Source organism: Schizophyllum commune (assembly GCF_000143185.2).
Source record: "Schizophyllum commune H4-8 unplaced genomic scaffold SCHCOscaffold_17, whole genome shotgun sequence".
Taxonomy (NCBI): Eukaryota; Fungi; Basidiomycota; class Agaricomycetes; order Agaricales; family Schizophyllaceae; genus Schizophyllum; species Schizophyllum commune.
Window position 1 is genome coordinate 86,557 of NW_026089554.1, and position 15,668 is coordinate 102,224.

General features: G+C 60.8%; 7 protein-coding genes across 7 annotated transcripts; 4 read left to right on the forward strand and 3 right to left on the reverse strand.

Moving 5' to 3' along the window:
• Window positions 1–4: 4 nt before the first annotated feature.
• On the reverse strand, window positions 5–802 carry SCHCODRAFT_02673668 (uncharacterized protein; the record flags this gene model as incomplete). The annotated part of the gene is made up of 3 exons (XM_050346685.1): window positions 5–413; window positions 453–521; window positions 582–802. 3 exons carry the CDS (start codon window positions 800–802, stop codon window positions 5–7), a joined length of 699 nt encoding a protein of 232 aa, XP_050196993.1.
• Window positions 803–960: 158 nt separating this feature from the next.
• On the reverse strand, window positions 961–1,500 carry SCHCODRAFT_02644879 (uncharacterized protein). The gene has a single exon (XM_050346407.1). It carries the CDS (start codon window positions 1,423–1,425, stop codon window positions 1,183–1,185), a length of 243 nt encoding a protein of 80 aa, XP_050196994.1. The 5' UTR covers window positions 1,426–1,500; the 3' UTR covers window positions 961–1,182.
• Window positions 1,501–1,657: 157 nt separating this feature from the next.
• Window positions 1,658–4,152, forward strand: SCHCODRAFT_02594171 (seven-hairpin glycosidase). The gene is made up of 5 exons (XM_050344009.1): window positions 1,658–2,230; window positions 2,516–2,628; window positions 2,702–2,820; window positions 3,525–3,589; window positions 3,894–4,152. Exons 1-5 carry the CDS (start codon window positions 2,125–2,127, stop codon window positions 4,136–4,138), a joined length of 648 nt encoding a protein of 215 aa, XP_050196995.1. The 5' UTR covers window positions 1,658–2,124; the 3' UTR covers window positions 4,139–4,152.
• A 199-nt stretch (window positions 4,153–4,351) lies between these two features.
• SCHCODRAFT_02521494 (uncharacterized protein) lies at window positions 4,352–5,017 on the forward strand (the record flags this gene model as incomplete). The annotated part of the gene is made up of 2 exons (XM_050343478.1): window positions 4,352–4,437; window positions 4,942–5,017. Coding segments are annotated over 2 exons (162 nt in total), but the record flags the coding sequence as incomplete, so codon positions are not given.
• Window positions 5,018–5,053: 36 nt separating this feature from the next.
• SCHCODRAFT_02129560 (uncharacterized protein) lies at window positions 5,054–5,860 on the forward strand. Its single transcript, XM_050341884.1, has 2 exons — window positions 5,054–5,469; window positions 5,811–5,860. Exon 1 carries the CDS (start codon window positions 5,115–5,117, stop codon window positions 5,406–5,408), a length of 294 nt encoding a protein of 97 aa, XP_050196997.1. The 5' UTR covers window positions 5,054–5,114; the 3' UTR covers window positions 5,409–5,469; window positions 5,811–5,860.
• On the forward strand, window positions 5,751–10,160 carry SCHCODRAFT_02129537 (uncharacterized protein). Its single transcript, XM_050341883.1, has 5 exons — window positions 5,751–5,907; window positions 6,132–6,486; window positions 6,538–9,535; window positions 9,590–9,718; window positions 9,769–10,160. The coding sequence occupies exons 2-5, from the start codon at window positions 6,195–6,197 to the stop codon at window positions 9,902–9,904; spliced, it is 3,555 nt and encodes a 1,184-aa protein (XP_050196998.1). The 5' UTR covers window positions 5,751–5,907; window positions 6,132–6,194; the 3' UTR covers window positions 9,905–10,160.
• Window positions 10,097–13,930, reverse strand: SCHCODRAFT_01342740 (alpha/beta-hydrolase). Its single transcript, XM_050341475.1, has 10 exons — window positions 13,821–13,930; window positions 13,425–13,599; window positions 12,726–13,121; window positions 12,519–12,671; window positions 11,980–12,024; window positions 11,765–11,799; window positions 11,477–11,647; window positions 10,720–11,343; window positions 10,477–10,635; window positions 10,097–10,352 (listed from the first exon to the last, which is right to left on the reverse strand). Exons 1-10 carry the CDS (start codon window positions 13,884–13,886, stop codon window positions 10,236–10,238), a joined length of 1,941 nt encoding a protein of 646 aa, XP_050196999.1. The 5' UTR covers window positions 13,887–13,930; the 3' UTR covers window positions 10,097–10,235.
• Between the last annotated feature and the right edge of the window lie 1,738 nt (window positions 13,931–15,668).

Below are 15,668 nucleotides of genomic sequence, written 5' to 3' on the forward strand. Positions count from 1 at the left end.
GCGCTCAGAGTTTTGTCGCACGGCCCTCAGAGTTTTGTCGCACAGCGCTCAGAGTTTTGTCGCACGACCAAAGAAGCCGTTTGTGTGAGCGGTGTCTGATTGAGCAGCGATTGGTTGAGCGGAGTGTGGTTGAGCGGAGTGTGGTTGAGCGGCGTTTGATTGAGCGGAGACGCGGCAGCCTGGACCGTGGCGGAGACGCGGCATCCTGAACCGTGGCGGAGGCGCGGCATCCTAGACCGTAGCGGATGCGCGGCATCCTGGACCGTAGCGGAGACGCGGCATCCTGGACCGTAGCGGAGACGCGGGAGCTTGAACCGTAGCGGAGACGCGGCATCCTGGACCGTGGCGGAGACGCGGCATCCTGAAGCGTACGCGTTGGGTCGGGAAGTGCGCTATGTGTCATGCAGGCGAAGCTGGGAGGGGAGGAGCGGGCGAGAGATAGGGTGGAAGACGAGGAGCGGGCGAAGCGCTGGGAGGGGAGGAGCGGGCGAAGCGCTGGGAGGGGAGGAGCGGGCGAAGCGCTGGGAGGGGAGGAGCAGGCGAGAGATGTGGGGGCATGTCGTTTTCCGGCTCGTAGAAACATTTCGTACGCCGGCTTGTAGAAGCATCTCGTACTTCGGGGTGATGAGTGGGTGCCCGGTGGGATGAGTGGGTGCCCGGCGGGATGAGGTGTTGCCCGGCGGGATGAGGAGTTGCCCGGCGGGATGAGTGGATGTCCGGCGGGATGAAGCTTTGAGGATTGAGAGGCCAATCGTGGAGCGAGAGGCCAATCGAGCCGCAGAGACGCCCGCCCGGTTTGCATGGTCGAAAACTCAGAAGGGCCGCATCGCCCTCCGAGTCGGCAAGGATGCGTCATACACAGGGGGCGGGCGAGGGTGATGTGAGGAGGATTGCAGAGTGATGCGGGGAGAGAAATGGACGATGGCCGCGCCGGACGAGAGTGGTGGACATACCTTCCGACGCGCTAGACAGGGGAAACTGCAGAGGGAGAAGAGCTCACGCAAGGAGAACGCTGAACGTCTATTGGGGGCTGGATCATAAGGAGAGCAAATGTGCCATCTTGCTCCCTGGGCTGAGAAGCTCGCGGAAGGTGTATGAATCTCGCGGAGGGTGTATTAGTCTCGTGAAGCGTCCCGGAGAATGAGTTGTTGGTGGCCAATAACTCGAGGGACGACGGGCCGCTTAGAGGTTTGGCGCATGTGGCCGGCGGCTGCGGGTAAGGAGATGGGAGATTCCGAAGACGTTGGGTTGAGATGCGTGCTGTACATCGGATGAACGAGGATGAAGGGAGAAAGGCGGTCGAGGAATGTGTGAAGGTTGAAGGAGGAAAGGAGCAGTAGCAGCAGCGGCGGTGCCTAGAATGATTCTATTGACCGGGCAAGCACTTGCCGCGCAGCGCCTATCCTCCTTGTCCCTGCGTCCCATGCATGCGATCTCGCTCTTGTCGTTGTTCGCAGGTAGATCAGCTGCGCCAAACGCCAGGTTTTACACTCGCCGCTCATGAGAGTAGGTGAGCAAGGAGCAACGTCGGGCCGACGAACCCGCGGTGATAGGCGGGGTGATAGTGGGTTTCGCTTGGCAAGGGCCGGCACGAGGATCCGCGTCGAGGAGACCGGGGCGCCGATCGACTAAGTTGTCGCCACGTCTGTCCGCGCTTGGCGTGAGTGTGTGTCTGCTTGACGTTCGCAGTGACAGACGGTTGACGTTCGCTGCGACATACGGTTGACGTTCGGCGTGTTGAGGCAGGCTTGAGATCGTCATCGACACACGCTTGACATCGTCATTGGCACACGCTCGACGTCGTACTGCCGCGGGACCAAGAAGCGACTCCAGCGATCCGCCTGAGCCAGCCAGCCATTCGATCCGGGTCCGCCAGTCGCAGCATCGATCCGCGCCCAAGGTCGACCTCTCCCTTCTTCATCGACAGCTCGGGGTGCTCGCATTGTCGCACGCTCGACTTCCTCGGTATACGAACACGCGTGGTCTCTGCGCGCCCGCGTCCGTTCTCGGTATACAAGACACCCACACCGACCCTCGCAATCCCTAGCACACGCCTCCGCCTTCTCCCCTCACTCCCTCAACACACACCACCTCTCACCTCTTCTACAACAACCTCATTCCACCATGCGCGCCCTCTACTCCCCCGACCGCCTCCCCGTGCGCATCATCGCCTCCGGTACCGCGATCATGGTCGGCCTCTGGCTGCTGGCGTCCGTATTTAGGCCGTTTGGTGAGTGGCCGGCGCTCTTCTTGGTACGGATGGCACGCTTCGAGACGGGATGATCGTCGCACTTCGACGCGTCGTGATCGTCGCGCTTCGACACGGCGTACTTGTCGCGCTTCGACGGGTCGTCGTCGTCGTCGCACCGCCATGTATGCGCGCCGTCATCGAACACGTCTTCTGGCGCCTTCCTCCTCCCATCTCTTCCCTTCCGCCTCCCCTCCCCTCTCCTTCCGCCTCCCTTCCTCCCTTACCCTCCTTTCTCCCCTTCACTAACCTCCCTCACTCCCCCAGGCCCCCCACACCCCGCCCTCTTCGACCACCCACCGCCTCCGCCCCCGCCCCCGCCGCCCTTTGTACCCTTGCACGAACCCGTGCGACCGCCGCCGAGTCCTGAAGAAGCGAAGGTGTGTATATTCTTCTGTGGTGGGATTGGGGATGAGGCTGGAGGAAATAGAGCGTGCTAACGAGGCCCCACAGACCTGGGCCGACCGCGCCGACCTGGTGCGGAACGCGTTCGTGCACGCGTACAACGGCTACCGCCGCCAGGCCTTCGGGCACGACGAGGTGCGGCCCGTGAGCGGGAAGACGGTGGACGGGTGCGTGGTTGGGGCTTGCCTTTATCCTGTTTGGGTCTTGCCTTTCTCCCTGGATGCTTCCTCACCCCACTCCCGCTCTTCGCCCCTGCCTCACTTCTCCCTCCCCCTCTCCCCTCCCTCTTTACCCCCTCCCTCGACCCTCCCTCATCGCCTCCCTCCCTCCTCCCTCCTCCCTCCTCCCTCCTCCCTCATCCCCCTTCCCTTCGCTCCCCTCCCTCCTCCCTCCCACTTCCCCTCCCCTCCTCCCCCTCTGCCCTCGCCCTCCTCCCCCTCCTCCCCTCCCTCCCCCATACCCCTCCATCCCTCACGTCGCTCCTCCCCCATCCCTGCTCCCTCCCTCCTTCACTTCGCTCCCCCTCCCCCTCTGCCCTCCTCCCCAAACATGACGCCCTCACGCGGAGCGCATGTTCCAAACATGACGCCCTCGAGCGAGCGCGCGTGTTCCTCACCCCATCCTCTTTCCCCTCGCCCCTCCTCCCCAAACATGACGTCCTCGCGCGAGCGCATTCACCAAACATAACGCCCTCACGCGAGCGCGCGTGTTCCTCACGCCATCCCCGCCCCATCCCCCTTCCCCTCCCTCCTCCCTCCTCCCCCCACCCTCTCTCCTCTTCGCCCCCCCACTCCTTCTGTTTCCCATGGGCAAATCAAGAAAGACTGATCCTTCCGCCATACTGAAAACTGACGGCTGACGAAACACCCAGCTTCAACGCCTGGGCCGTCTCCGCCGTCGACGGGCTCGACACGATGTGGTTGATGGGGTTGGAGGGTGAGTGTCCGCGCGATAGTCGGGCTCGTGAGCTTCTTCGCGTGCCACGCTCGTGGGCGTCCGCGCGTGCCAAGCTCTTCAGCCTCCGCGCGTGCCAAGCTCGTGAGCCTGCGCGCGTGCCAAGCTCTTGAGCCTGCGCGCGATAGCCGGGGCTCGTGAGCTTCTTCGCGTGCCACGCTCGTGAGCGTTCGCGCGATAGTCGAGGCTCGTGAGCCTCTTCGCGCTAGCCAGGCTCATGAGCGTCCGCGCCTCCGACGGTGTTGGGGACCTACTAGGCGTGTTCCAAGAGCTAATGGCCCCGCAGACATGTTCGAGGAGGCCATCGACCTCGTCTCGCAGCAGACGTGGGGGATGGGGGAGGTGGGTGGACGTGGTTTTTGCGTGTTTGTGGCAAGGTCTCGTGCTATGTGTATTCGAGCTCTCGTTATATGTGCATACTGCGACTTCGCTCTCGTCTGGCGTGCATACTGTGCCTTCGCTCTCGGCTGGCGTGTATACTGTGTGCTACCCTCCCCCCCCCGCTTTGTCAGCTTGTTCGCGCCCCCCTAACCCCTTCGCGCCTCGCACCTCCCTTACGCCACTCCCATCATAATCAAAACGCTAACAACCTATCTAGAAAAATTCCGCGCCCTTCTTCGAGAGCACGATCCGGTATTTGGGCGGGCTGCTGGGGGCGTATGCGCTGAGCGGGGTGAGTCTATAGCTCCCACCCCCCCTAATCCCCAACCCATACTAACACCCCCCCAGCACCCAATCCTCCTCTCCAAGGCCGACGCGCTGGGCAGCGCCCTATTGAAGGCAACGAACACGACAAGCGGCCTGCCGGCGTATGGGGTGAATACGGTGAGGTGAGGTGTTATCTTGTCGTCAGAGGAGGGGTGGTGGAGATTGTGGGAGGGAGGGAGGGGGTGGTGTACCGAGACTTTGGGTCGCTACGCTCCTAAGGCGCGTATCCTTCGCGATTATCGTGGAATTCGGGCTCACCCTCACCGCGCTCCTTCTCCGTCCTCGCTCTTTCCCCTTCTCCTTTCCTCACTCCCCCTTCACCTCCCCCTCACCGCGCTCCTTCCCCTCCTCGCCCTCCCCCCTCCCTCTCCTCGTCCCCTCCCTCATCCGTCCTCCTCCACCCCTTCCCTCCCCTTTCGCTCCCTTCCGTCTCCCTATCCCCCTCCCTCCCTCCTCCCCACTAACCTGCCCCATCCCTCTCTCCCCTTCCTTCCTCCCAAGTCTTCCTACACCAAACCAAACCCCTCCCTACACTACTAACACATATAATCAAAAACACTAACCCCCCACCCACCGAACCAACCCCCCCACACACACTAGAATACATAACTGACACAACCCCCCAGCGGCGAGCCCCACCGCGGCTTCGCGGGCGCGAGCGTGCTGCTGGCGGAGGCGCTCAGCTGTCAGGTGGAGTTGTGAGTGGTGTTTGGTTTGGTTTTTGATTATAAGGTTGGGTGGAGGGGGTGGATGGGAGGGATGGGGTGGTAAGGGGAGTTGTGGGGGAGGGTGGCGTTGGATGTCCACCTCGCTGTCCCCCTTACTCCTCGCCTATCGGATGCTTCGTTGGATGTCCGCCTTACTCCTTGCCCTTGTCTTGATCTCGCCCTCCTGTCGTCTTCGCCTCCCCGCCCTCTTGTCGTCTTCGCCTCCTTCCCCCCTTCTTCTCCTTACGTCCCGCTTCTTCGCCTCTCGGACGCTGCCCCCCTTCTTCCCTTCGCCCTTCGCCCCCCTCACCTCTCTCTCGCCTTCTTCCCTTCTTCCCCTCCCCCTCCCCCCTTCCCCCTATACGCACCCCCCTATCGGACGCTGATGCCCCCCTCCCTAGCAAATACCTCGCGCATCTCACCGGGAAGCGGGAGTATTATGAGAAGGTGCGGTGGTTAGCTCCGTGGGTTGTTCGATCGTTGTTCTCGCGAGTTGTTCGATTAGCGACGTGATTTGTTCGATTGAGCCCTCGTCCGGCTGTATCGCTCTCACTCCCCCAGTCGTCCCGCGCTCATTCCCCTTCCACACGAGCGTGTTTGCTCGTTCGTCCTTCCGCTTGCCTTCTCTCTTATTCGTCATGCCTCCTCCGTGGGCGCGTACCACTATAACCCTCCTTTCCTCCCCCTCTCGCCCCCCCCGCCCCCCTCCCCTCTCCCCCTTTACACACCACTAACTCATCTCTCCCCCCTCCCCCAATTGTACAAATACTAAAGAAGAGCAACCACAGGTCGAACACATCAACGACGTCCTCCTCTACAACTCGTCCTACGCCGATGGGCTCTACCCGAGCGCGTTCGATCTGGGGACGGGCGTGGGGCGGAATTGTGAGTTTTTTTTTTCGGTGTTTTCCTTCGCGCTTTCTTTAATTGTCCTTTGGCGTTGCCTTGCTTCACGTCCCCGGCTTCCCCAAACGCAACCGCTAACCCCCTCCCCATCTCCTCTTCTCCCTCACCCTTCGCCCGTACCCTTCCTCTCCTTCATACCCCTTCCCCCCTCTCCGCCCTCACCCCTTCCCCTCCGCGCACGCTAACCCCCCCTCCCCCACCAGTCCACTTCTCCGCGGGCGCGGCCGCGGACAGCGCGTACGAGTATCTCCTGAAGCAGTGGTTTGATGGTGTGTACGCTGTCGGAAAAGCGGCTGGACAGGACGAAGTTCCATCCCATCGCGTTCCATGAGGTCGTCTTCGGCGGCAACTCGTACAATGTCATCGACTTCAACGTGCTGGAGGGTTGGATTAGCTTCCACCATTCGTTGCACTGGCTGCTGGCAGAGCTCTTCAAGCACGTCGACTTGCTGTCGGAGGAGTCGTTGAAGGCTGTCGGGCTCACGAGCGTGCGGGAAGTCGTCCTACGCTACGCGAGTGAGCAGGCAATCCTGACAGTCATCGACTTCCCATTACGAGGTTAGTTTCCGTCTTTCTTATCTCACCTTCTGACGCTGAACGTGTCCCTAGTGCTCGCCATGATCGCTCAGATACGAACTGGTCTATGGGTCCGCAACGGCTTCGCTATCCGTGGTCAGCTCCTGCATTACCGTGACTTCATGTTGCGCGAGCTCTGCTACGATCAGGACCTCTTCATCCTCCAGACCGCCTTCATCATCCTCGACCCCGAGACCGTGCTCGTCACCATGCTCGACCGCTTTGCCCTCACTAGCTACTTCTCGGGCGTCGTCACGCATCCGGTTTACGACGGCGGACAGTTGGGCGGCATGGTTGAGGAGCTGCTATACGTGCTCATCACGGTGCTCAGCGAGAATGCGAATGCGTCACGCCTGCCAATACGCTTCGCTGTCCGCCGCGAGATCGTGCACGCGCTTGCTATGGGCCCGGCGTCGTTCACCGACCTGGTGAAACGCGTAGCGGAGCGCTTGGTCGACGACACCTGCTTCGAGGGCGTGCTGCACGAGGTGGCAAACTTCAAGGCACCGGAGGCGACGACAGACATTGGGGTGTATGAGCTACGCGACGAGTGCTTCGACGAAGTCAACCCGTTCTTCTACCACTACACGCGGAACAAGCGTGAAGAGGTCGACCAGATCTTGCGCGCGCGGCTCAAGAAGAAGACGGGGCAGACGGACCCCGTCATCACGCCCAAGCCGTGGGGTGTCAACTTCGGGCCCTTCGCGAACTTGCCTGCGACATTCGAGTCCGATGTGCTGCTGCAGATCGTATTTTACGCGGTGTACAACGTGCTCGTGTTGACCGAGTCCGCGGGCGCGACGCCACCGTCGGCGGAGGCGATCTTGGACCAGGTGTTGCACATGATGATGCTCGCCATTGTCGAGCGCCCGACGGTGTTCGCGGAGAAGGCGGTGACGAAGACATTTGAGGAGAAGAACTTGCTGGACGTACTCTGCGCGTTGGAGCGGAACGACTTGTATAAGACATATCGGCCACGCATCGACTGGATCCTGTCGCGGATCGAGGAGCGCGGCATGTCTGGTGAGGTTGCGAGGCGGCGGCAGGCGCACGAGGGGACGAAGCCGGCGGAGGACCCGGAAGAGGTGAAGAAGCGCGCAGCAAAGGCGCGACAGGAGGCGATCATGAAGCAGATGAAGGCGCAACAAGCGAGCTTTGCTGTGAACTTCAACGACCTGGATGACGATGAGGACGAGGATATGGAGGATGCGACGCAGGAGACGACGTCGTATGGGACGTGTATCGTGTGCCAGGAGGACCTCAACGCCAACAAACCCTTCGGCGCGTTGGGTCTTGTTCAGCCGAGTCGGTTCATGCGGCGACATCCGGATGCGAATCCGGCCTACCTCAACGAGGTGTTGCAGACCCCGCCGTCACTGGATCGTCCAATCCAGACGAAACCTCCCAGATTCCCGCCCGAAGAAGCTTTCTCCCGGACGCCTCCGCCATTACCGCCACCAAACCTAGACGCCTTCCAACCAAGTTTCACCCGCTTCGGCCTCCACTCCTCCGTCTGCAGCCACATGATGCATCTCGAGTGCTTCCAGGTGTACAGCGTCTCGATCCGCCAGCGACACCGCGCGCAGACCACCCGCAACCACCCGGAGAGCATCCCGCGGAAAGAATACATATGTCCGCTCTGCAAGAGCCTCGGCAACGCCATCTTCCCCGTCATCGATGCGCAACCCACGCCTGTTAGTCCCCTTCCCTTCCCTGACTGGATCCGGTCCGCCAGTATCAGCATCCTCAAGTCCAAGCCGGATCCGCAGCTCGAGTCCCTTCAGTTTCGCAACGGCACAGGCGAGTTCGTCTTTTGGGCGGCGCAGGATCCTGCGTATAGCACGGCCATTCGTGCAGCGGACAAGCCTGACGCAGCGGAGACGCACAAGATGTTAGACACGGTGATGCACATATGCAAGTCTGTCTCCGCGCAGACGCGGCACTTGCGCGATCGTCCGGAGCCTGACGCTGGGGAGCGGGGTGCTGGAATCTACCTCCCGGAGGAGCTACTGGGGTATACAATTGCGTCGATGGAGATCGCGCAGCGCGGGCAACAGGGCACTCATGCGGTGGTCGCTGACTGCTTGTCGGAACCCCAGGCGCGGATGATACGCGGATTATTGACGTGCTTGCAGAAGCTCGCTGCCTTGCATCTGAAGGGCAGACCCGACGAGGGCCGGGAGGCCGTGCAGCATGCGATCATCAAACGTTTGTTACCCGAATGGAGTCGGACATCCCTGACGTCCTTCTCGTACCCACTGCTGTTGCGCGACCCCTTCACGGTGCTCGTCGAGACCGCCGCCATCGCGCCGGAGATGCTGCAGTACGTCCTTGTCCTCACCTACTACGCCTGCCTCGCGCGCACCGTCATCGGCCTCGTCTATGTGCTCAACAAGACGCGGAGTGTTGCGACGATGCAGTTGACCCGGCGGCAGCACGAAGGCATCTTCGGCGACGTGCGCATGTTCTTCATGTCTGTCGTCCGCCACTCGCCCGTCTTTGAGCACACCGCGACGCTCGTGTTCGAGACCTTCGGCGAGGCGCGTATCGAGCGGCTGCTCTACGCGTTCACTTTGCCGTTCCTCCGGCGTGCATCCATCCTCTGCCGCGCCGCTCTGCCCCGACAGTTCGCTGTGCCCGAGGGCGCGGGCATGAGCGCCGAGTGCGAGTACTCGCGGCTGCTCACCCTGCTCGGCATCCCGCCCCTAGCAGACCTCCCCCGCCAGGACACGCTCCAGAACGCGCTCTCCGGCTGGTGCGCGCACTACGGGCACTCGCACGCCGCGGCGCAGCTCAACTGCGGGGTCGTGCTCGACTACCCGGTGGTCTACCAGCTCGCGCGGCTGCCCGCCATGCTGGACACGCTGTTCATCGACCAGGAGCGGACGATGCGGTGCGCGAGCTGTAAGATGGTGCCGGCGGATGCGGCGCTGTGCTTGCTATGTGGGACGGCGTGCTGCTTGCAGAGCGACTGCTGCAAGGACACGGAGGGCGGTGGGGAGCACGGGGAGTGCAACATGCACATGAGGGAGTGAGTGATCAGGTCCAAGTTGGTCTTTTGTATGCTGACGGGTTGTGTTTGCAGATGCGGCGGTGCTATCGGCGTGTTCTTCCTCGTCAAGCGCTGTGCGGTGCTCTACCTTTACGCCAACAACGGCGCGTTCACGCCGTCGCCGTACCTCGATGCGCATGGCGAGATGGACTCGTCGATGAGGTGCGTTCTTGTGGGAAGTATGAAATGCGTGACTGACCTGATCTGCGCAGACGCGGTCGTCGCCAGTACCTACACCATGCGCGGTGGGAGGACATTCGCAAGATATGGCTGAATCATGGGATACCGACGCTCATCGCGCGCAAACTTGAGAGTACGGTGGACTCTGGCGGATGGGAGACACTGTGAGGGTGGGCAGGTAGCGCCGCGAGGGCGAAGGAGGCCATGTGTGAAGGAAGAAGTAATGTATTCCTGTTGTCCTTTTCCTCTGGCTATCCAAACGCAATGTAATCTTCTCTGCATCATTCGCATTCTTTGTAGCCTAATCATTTGTCTGCTTCGAGCTATAGCATAGAATATCCTCCTTCTCCCCCTGCCCTGATCCCAGTCCCGAAGACAAAAGGTACGGGTGATAATTCAGGAAGACAAACATTCGCTTCTGTCATTGAATGAGCGGCACACAGTGACTATCGTAGGTACGAGGCTGAGCAGCCGGGGAAGGAATGCTGTGATACATCATCTACGCCGCCGAGGCTGCCAGAATCTCCGATTTGACGCGCGCCTGAGTAACGCCCGAGTCGGGGAATAGCACCACGCTATCATCAATCTCGCACACCGTGTCGTCGCCCGTCGGGAGCTGCAGATCACAGTCAGCCTTGAGCCCACCTCTCGGTCATGGTACTGTATATCATGTGCATGGTTCAAGCCCACAACGAAGGTGTGTGGTGTAAGCCCACAACGAAGCGCATAATCCCGCTCACCTCCCCATCCTGGAAATACCTGCTCACCACCCCGATCGTGCAGCTCGACTTCTCCGCGAGGCTCGCGTGCCCGAAGCCGTTCTGCCTCACGAGCACTGCGCTGTCACCCAGGAGGTCGGCCATGAGCTGCGCGTTCTCGAAGGGGGTGACGGGGTCGGCCTGGGGGGAGAGGGTCAGTACGCTATCCCGACCTAGCATTGACGGGGCAACCTGGATGGCGACGACACGAACTACACTACGCACCGTATTCCCAATAATCAGCACCTTATTCTTCAGCCCTTTATCCCACGGCCCTGTATACCGCTCCACCGCCCGCGCCGGCCACGCGAAGCACAGATTGCCCTGCGCGCCCCACTGGGGGCCGAACATGGCGGACACGTTGGTGGAGGCGTAGACGATGGCGTCGAAGCCGCCGCGCATGGTCATGTCTAAATTGGGAGGTAAACTGAAGTCGGGCACAGTGTCTGCATCAACGCCGTCACCGCAGTAGATGGCCTCGAACTCGTAGGTGTGCGGCTCGGAGGGGGCAACTTGGCGCTTGGACCGGGCGACTTGCTGCTTGGACGGGGTGCTACCGGCCAAAGACCTGGTGGGGATCTGCCAGCGGTGCTTGAAGGCCGCGTGCGCCTCGGGCGTGCTGCTCGAGCTCCCCTTGCTGCTCGCGCTGGACTTCGTCGTACTGGTCGAGTTGTTGGTAGTGGAGTTCGCCGCCATCCCCTGCAACTTCTCCCCATAAGCCTCCAAATACCCCGCCAGACTCGCCCAGCTCGTCGGCTCCGCGAGGGCTTCGAAGATGTAGGTGCGAGCCTGCCCGGAGGTCATGGTGCTGGAAAGATCGGCACCGGAGGCGGCGAGGGTGTGGGCGAGCTGGGTGGGTGGTGAGTGATCGTTCCGCCACTACTTTGTTGGAAGGGCGGCGTAAAGCAGACAAGAGTCTTAAAGACGACTCCGCCGCAAAACAAAGACAAGGATGACCTTAGCACCCTGGCCGAACACTCACATCCAACATCCCCTGCACCCTTTCCTTGATTTTTTCGCTCGAGTCCGTCTCATTCTTTCCCGAATTCGTGGCATTCCTCGCCAACGCACAACTCCCCGGCCCCGCTAGCGCGCACGCAGTGGTAGAGCCCTCGAAGGCCTCGTTCGCATCGACGACGTCGTTGGGGAAGTACTGGGTGGGATATGAGTACGACTGTTACGATGAATACGACTGTTACGATGAGTACGACTGTTACGATAAGTACGACCGTTACGATGAAAACTCTACGTCGCCAGCAGAGGCACTCACCTCCGTCGTTGGCTTGTTCGCGTACAGGAGCGGGTCTGTGTACTGCGTCAGCGACGTATTCTCTCCACTCCAGCGACGTATTCTCTCCACGTCAGAGACGCATTCTATCCACGTCAGCGACGCATTCTCTCCACGTCAGCGACGCATTCCCTCCACGTCAACGACGCACTCTCTCCACGCCAGTCCTTTCGCCTACGAAGATAGAGAACACTCACTCATACACCCATCGAGCACAACGTGGCCGACGCGGTCTGGGAACACTACGGGACGAAGTTAGTACGCGCGTTTATTCTGTCTAAATGTCCCTGCCATTCCGTCTGAATGGTCCTCCCATTCCGTCTGAATGGCCCCGCCATCCTGGCTGCCTGACAGTCCATGATAGCAGGAAGGGAGAGGGAGGAATGAAGAAGGAAGAAGGAAGCGGAAGCGGGAGGAAACGAGAAGGGAGTGGGAGCAGGAGGAAAGCTGGAAAAGGTCGAGAGAGGAAAGCAGGAAGGGGCCGGGAGAGGAGTGCGAGGAAGGGATTTGGAGCGCAGGTTCCAACAAAAAACGGCAAGGAAAGATGAAGGAGAGACGATGATAGGGTAGGCTGGACAAAAGACGATGGCAGGCGGCAATAGCCCACCGCGCTCGATTGATATCCCACCGCGCTCGACTCGCCCTAACAAAGAAATGACGCTTAGGAGGGGATCGATGACGCTTAGGAGGGGATCGATGGACGCTTAGGAGGTGATCGACCTCGCCCGTGACTTACTATTCACAAACACAAACCCCAACATGCTCCCGTACGAGAAGCCCCAATAGTTGATTTCTTGCACGCCCGGGTCGAGGTAGTCGGCCAGTGCGGCCATGTCGCGCGCCGCGGCGGCGGTGCCGAGGTAGGGGAGGGTCGCACTAGACTCTGCGGCTGGGTAGTTTCGTTGGAAAGCGCAAGGGACAGGAGCTGAGTGGGCGGACGCACCTGCGCATTTCTCGCCCAGCGCCCGATACTTGGCCTCCATCTCGTCCACATGCGAATAAAACTCCGCGACTTGATCCCCGTCGGCGAGATTGCCCTTGATATCCAAACCCTCCGTTTCCATAGTCCCTTTGAACAAAGAACTCCACTCCTCATCCGCGTCGAAGCAAGAGGGCGCCCCCGGCTCGGTATGCCCCACGCCGCGCGGGTCCCAGGACACCACATCGTAGCCGCCGCCGACCATCGCATCGTAGCCGCCTCCTACCATCGCAGCGAGGTCGGGCCCAGAGCCCAAAACAAAGGCGACGCCGGAGCCGCCCGGCCCGCCTGGGTTGACGAACACCGTTCCCTTCCGCTCGCCCTGGGCGGGGTAGCGCGCAACGGCGAGTTTGGCGGTGCCTGTGGGTGGTTTCAGTGCTCGGGTTCTCGTCTTCAGTCCTCTCTCTCCCTCGTCTCCACCTCTCTCTCTCTCGTGTCCACTTCTCCCTCTCTCGCTCTCTCGTCTCCACTTTTCTCTCGTATCCACTTCTTTTCTTGTCTCCACTTCTCTCTCTCGTGTTCACCTCGCTTTCTCCTCGCCCCCGGACCAGATGATGAGCCTGCACCGGCGTCCGCATTGCACGAACCTTCACCGGTGCCTGCTCGCGCACGAGTCTGCACCGGCGTCCCCAAACCGTGCACCCACCCACAGACGCAACCCACCTACAGACGCATCCCCATAATCCATCGGCACCTCGAAAAAGCCGCACGTAATGCTGAGCGGGTCGCCGATCGCGTAGCGCCAGTCGAGCGTGGCGCAGGAGGACCAGGAGATGGTCGAGGAGGTGGACCAGGAGGAGGCTGTTGACGTAGAGTACGCCGAGGGAAAGGCGGCGCGCTGGGAGGGTGGGTTAGTTATATATGGTAAGACGAGAGAGGGTTAGACATGGTTAGACGGGAGAGGTGAGAGGATGGGTCAGTGAGAGGGGGTGATGGAGGAGGTGAGAGGACGAAAGAGAAATGTCGGACGAAAGAGAATGGTCGGGAAAAAAGGAAATGGTCAGAAAAAAGAGAGGGATCAGGAAAAATAGCAAGGTCAGAAAAAAGACAAGGGCTTACGTCCGCGAAGGACCCACCAGGTGCGCCTAGCGCTGCGACGCCGAGGAGTGCAGCGGTAAGTACCATTGACTCTGAGCTGGAGGTGTTTGCCTGTGAGGTAGAGGTGTTTCGTGAGTTGGAGTTGCTCAACTCCGATCCAGAAGTGTAGCAGGGAGGTCCAGGGGTCGCGGATCCCGACGACGGGCATTATATACGACTCGCGTGCGGGCGTCCGCGCAGGCACGCGACGAGGCACTGCCCGAGACGAGACGCGAGGCATGATCACGAGGCGCATGAATGAACCTCAACGCCGAATGCAGTTCCCATGCAGCATGAATGCAGTCCCCATGCAGCAGGCATGCAGTGCCTGCCGTCTAGACGCTCTTGAGGCAGGAAAAGCCTGCCTGAAAGTAGGCACACACACACACAGGTTGCAAGGGAGATTGTCCGCGTCATTCTCCATTGTTTAGACTGCTGAGTCGCGCACAGACGGCTCAGACTGCTGAGTCGCGCATATAGGCGGCTCAGATCACCAGTATATTCCCATGATGGTCACGTTGGTGACAGGCGATGTGGGCGAGAGTGGAAGGGCGCGCAAGGAGGGGGCAGAGTCGAAGGTCACTGGGAGAGTCGAAGGTCACTGAAAGAGTCGAAGGTCACTGGGAGACTCGACAGTCACTGAGAGACTCGAAGGTCACTGGATAGAGCTTAGAAGGTCACTGACAGAGTCAAAAATCACTGGACATAGACCGGAAGATGGCCCCCTGGACAGAAAATGGCCCGGGTGGAAGGACGAGATAGAGCATGGTGTTAGGAAGAGATAGAGCATGGTAGAAGGCAAGAGATAGAGCATGGTGGAAGGCAAGAGATACAGCATGGTGGGAGGTAAGAGAGTCAGGCCGGAAACGGCAAGGCGGTGCGAACGCAAATTCGATCGCGATCAGGTGACCGTGTTCTATAACGCGACGTGACGCGACGCGCGCGTCTCGAAGCCGACGGACCTACTGCACTTGATCGAAGCCAAAAGGCCACAGTGGTATCTGACGGACATCGCGTGCCGTGCAGCCGCGAGAGACACTCACAGGCTCCGCGGAAATCGCTCGCAAGCTCAGCGAGAGTCTCTCACAAGCTCAACGAGGGGGAGCATCGCGCACTGCTCGTGGTCCTGACGCATCACCCACCAGCTCACAGACCTGACGCATCGCTCGCGAGCTCACAGACCTGACGCATCGCTCGCGAGCTCAGAACCCTGACGCATCGCCCGCCAGCTCACAGACCTGCTGCCATCGCGCGCTATCATGGAGACCTGACGCATCGCCAGCAATCGCAATGCTCCTTTTAAGACTCGGTTATATACCGAGATATAAGCACGATTTTCGGACAATTTACAGGCGCTCTAGTCGGTCAGTTGACGAGCGCTCTAGTCGGACGATTTGCGAGCGCTCTAGTCGGTCAATTTACGAGCGCTCAGTGCCATGTGGGAGCGTCCGGAAGAGGGCGCAGAGCAAGCACACCCGGGGCAGAGCGCAGGACCAGCACGCCCGGAAGAGGGCGCAGGACCGGAGTGTCCGTGGGAGGGCGTAGACCCATGATGCCCGCCGACTACGTCTTCGAATACCCGCGTATCGTCTTTCAATCCCCGCCCGTCGTCCGCGCACTCTCGAGGTCGCGAGTCGTTCGCGCTCGATCTCGATGAGCCTCGCCCGGCTCCAAAAGGTAAGCGCGCTTCGCCTGCAACTAGCTCGAGGGGGAAGACCTCGCCCGACTCGAAGGAGAAGCGCCACCCGACTCGAAGGAGAAGCGCTTGTCGGAATCGAGGAGAAAGAGCTCGCCCGCTGCCGAGGGGGAAGAGCCCGCCCGACTGGAGGG

Coding starts and splice junctions, on each gene's coding strand:
- SCHCODRAFT_02594171 (XM_050344009.1), top strand. CDS start 2,125: ATGCGCGCCCTCTACTCCCCCGACCGCCTCCCCGTGCGCATCATCGCC. Junction 2,231..2,515: donor GTCCGTATTTAGGCCGTTTG/GTGAGTGGCCGG, acceptor TCACTCCCCCAG/GCCCCCCACACCCCGCCCTC. Junction 2,629..2,701: donor CGAGTCCTGAAGAAGCGAAG/GTGTGTATATTC, acceptor GAGGCCCCACAG/ACCTGGGCCGACCGCGCCGA.
- SCHCODRAFT_02644879 (XM_050346407.1), bottom strand. CDS start 1,425: ATGGGACGCAGGGACAAGGAGGATAGGCGCTGCGCGGCAAGTGCTTGC.
- SCHCODRAFT_02129560 (XM_050341884.1), top strand. CDS start 5,115: ATGTCCACCTCGCTGTCCCCCTTACTCCTCGCCTATCGGATGCTTCGT.
- SCHCODRAFT_02129537 (XM_050341883.1), top strand. CDS start 6,195: ATGGTGTGTACGCTGTCGGAAAAGCGGCTGGACAGGACGAAGTTCCAT. Junction 6,487..6,537: donor CATCGACTTCCCATTACGAG/GTTAGTTTCCGT, acceptor ACGTGTCCCTAG/TGCTCGCCATGATCGCTCAG. Junction 9,536..9,589: donor TGCAACATGCACATGAGGGA/GTGAGTGATCAG, acceptor TTGTGTTTGCAG/ATGCGGCGGTGCTATCGGCG.
- SCHCODRAFT_01342740 (XM_050341475.1), bottom strand. CDS start 13,886: ATGGTACTTACCGCTGCACTCCTCGGCGTCGCAGCGCTAGGCGCACCT. Junction 13,122..13,424: donor TTATGGGGATGCGTCTGTAG/GTGGGTTGCGTC, acceptor AACCACCCACAG/GCACCGCCAAACTCGCCGTT. Junction 12,672..12,725: donor GCTGGGCGAGAAATGCGCAG/GTGCGTCCGCCC, acceptor GAAACTACCCAG/CCGCAGAGTCTAGTGCGACC.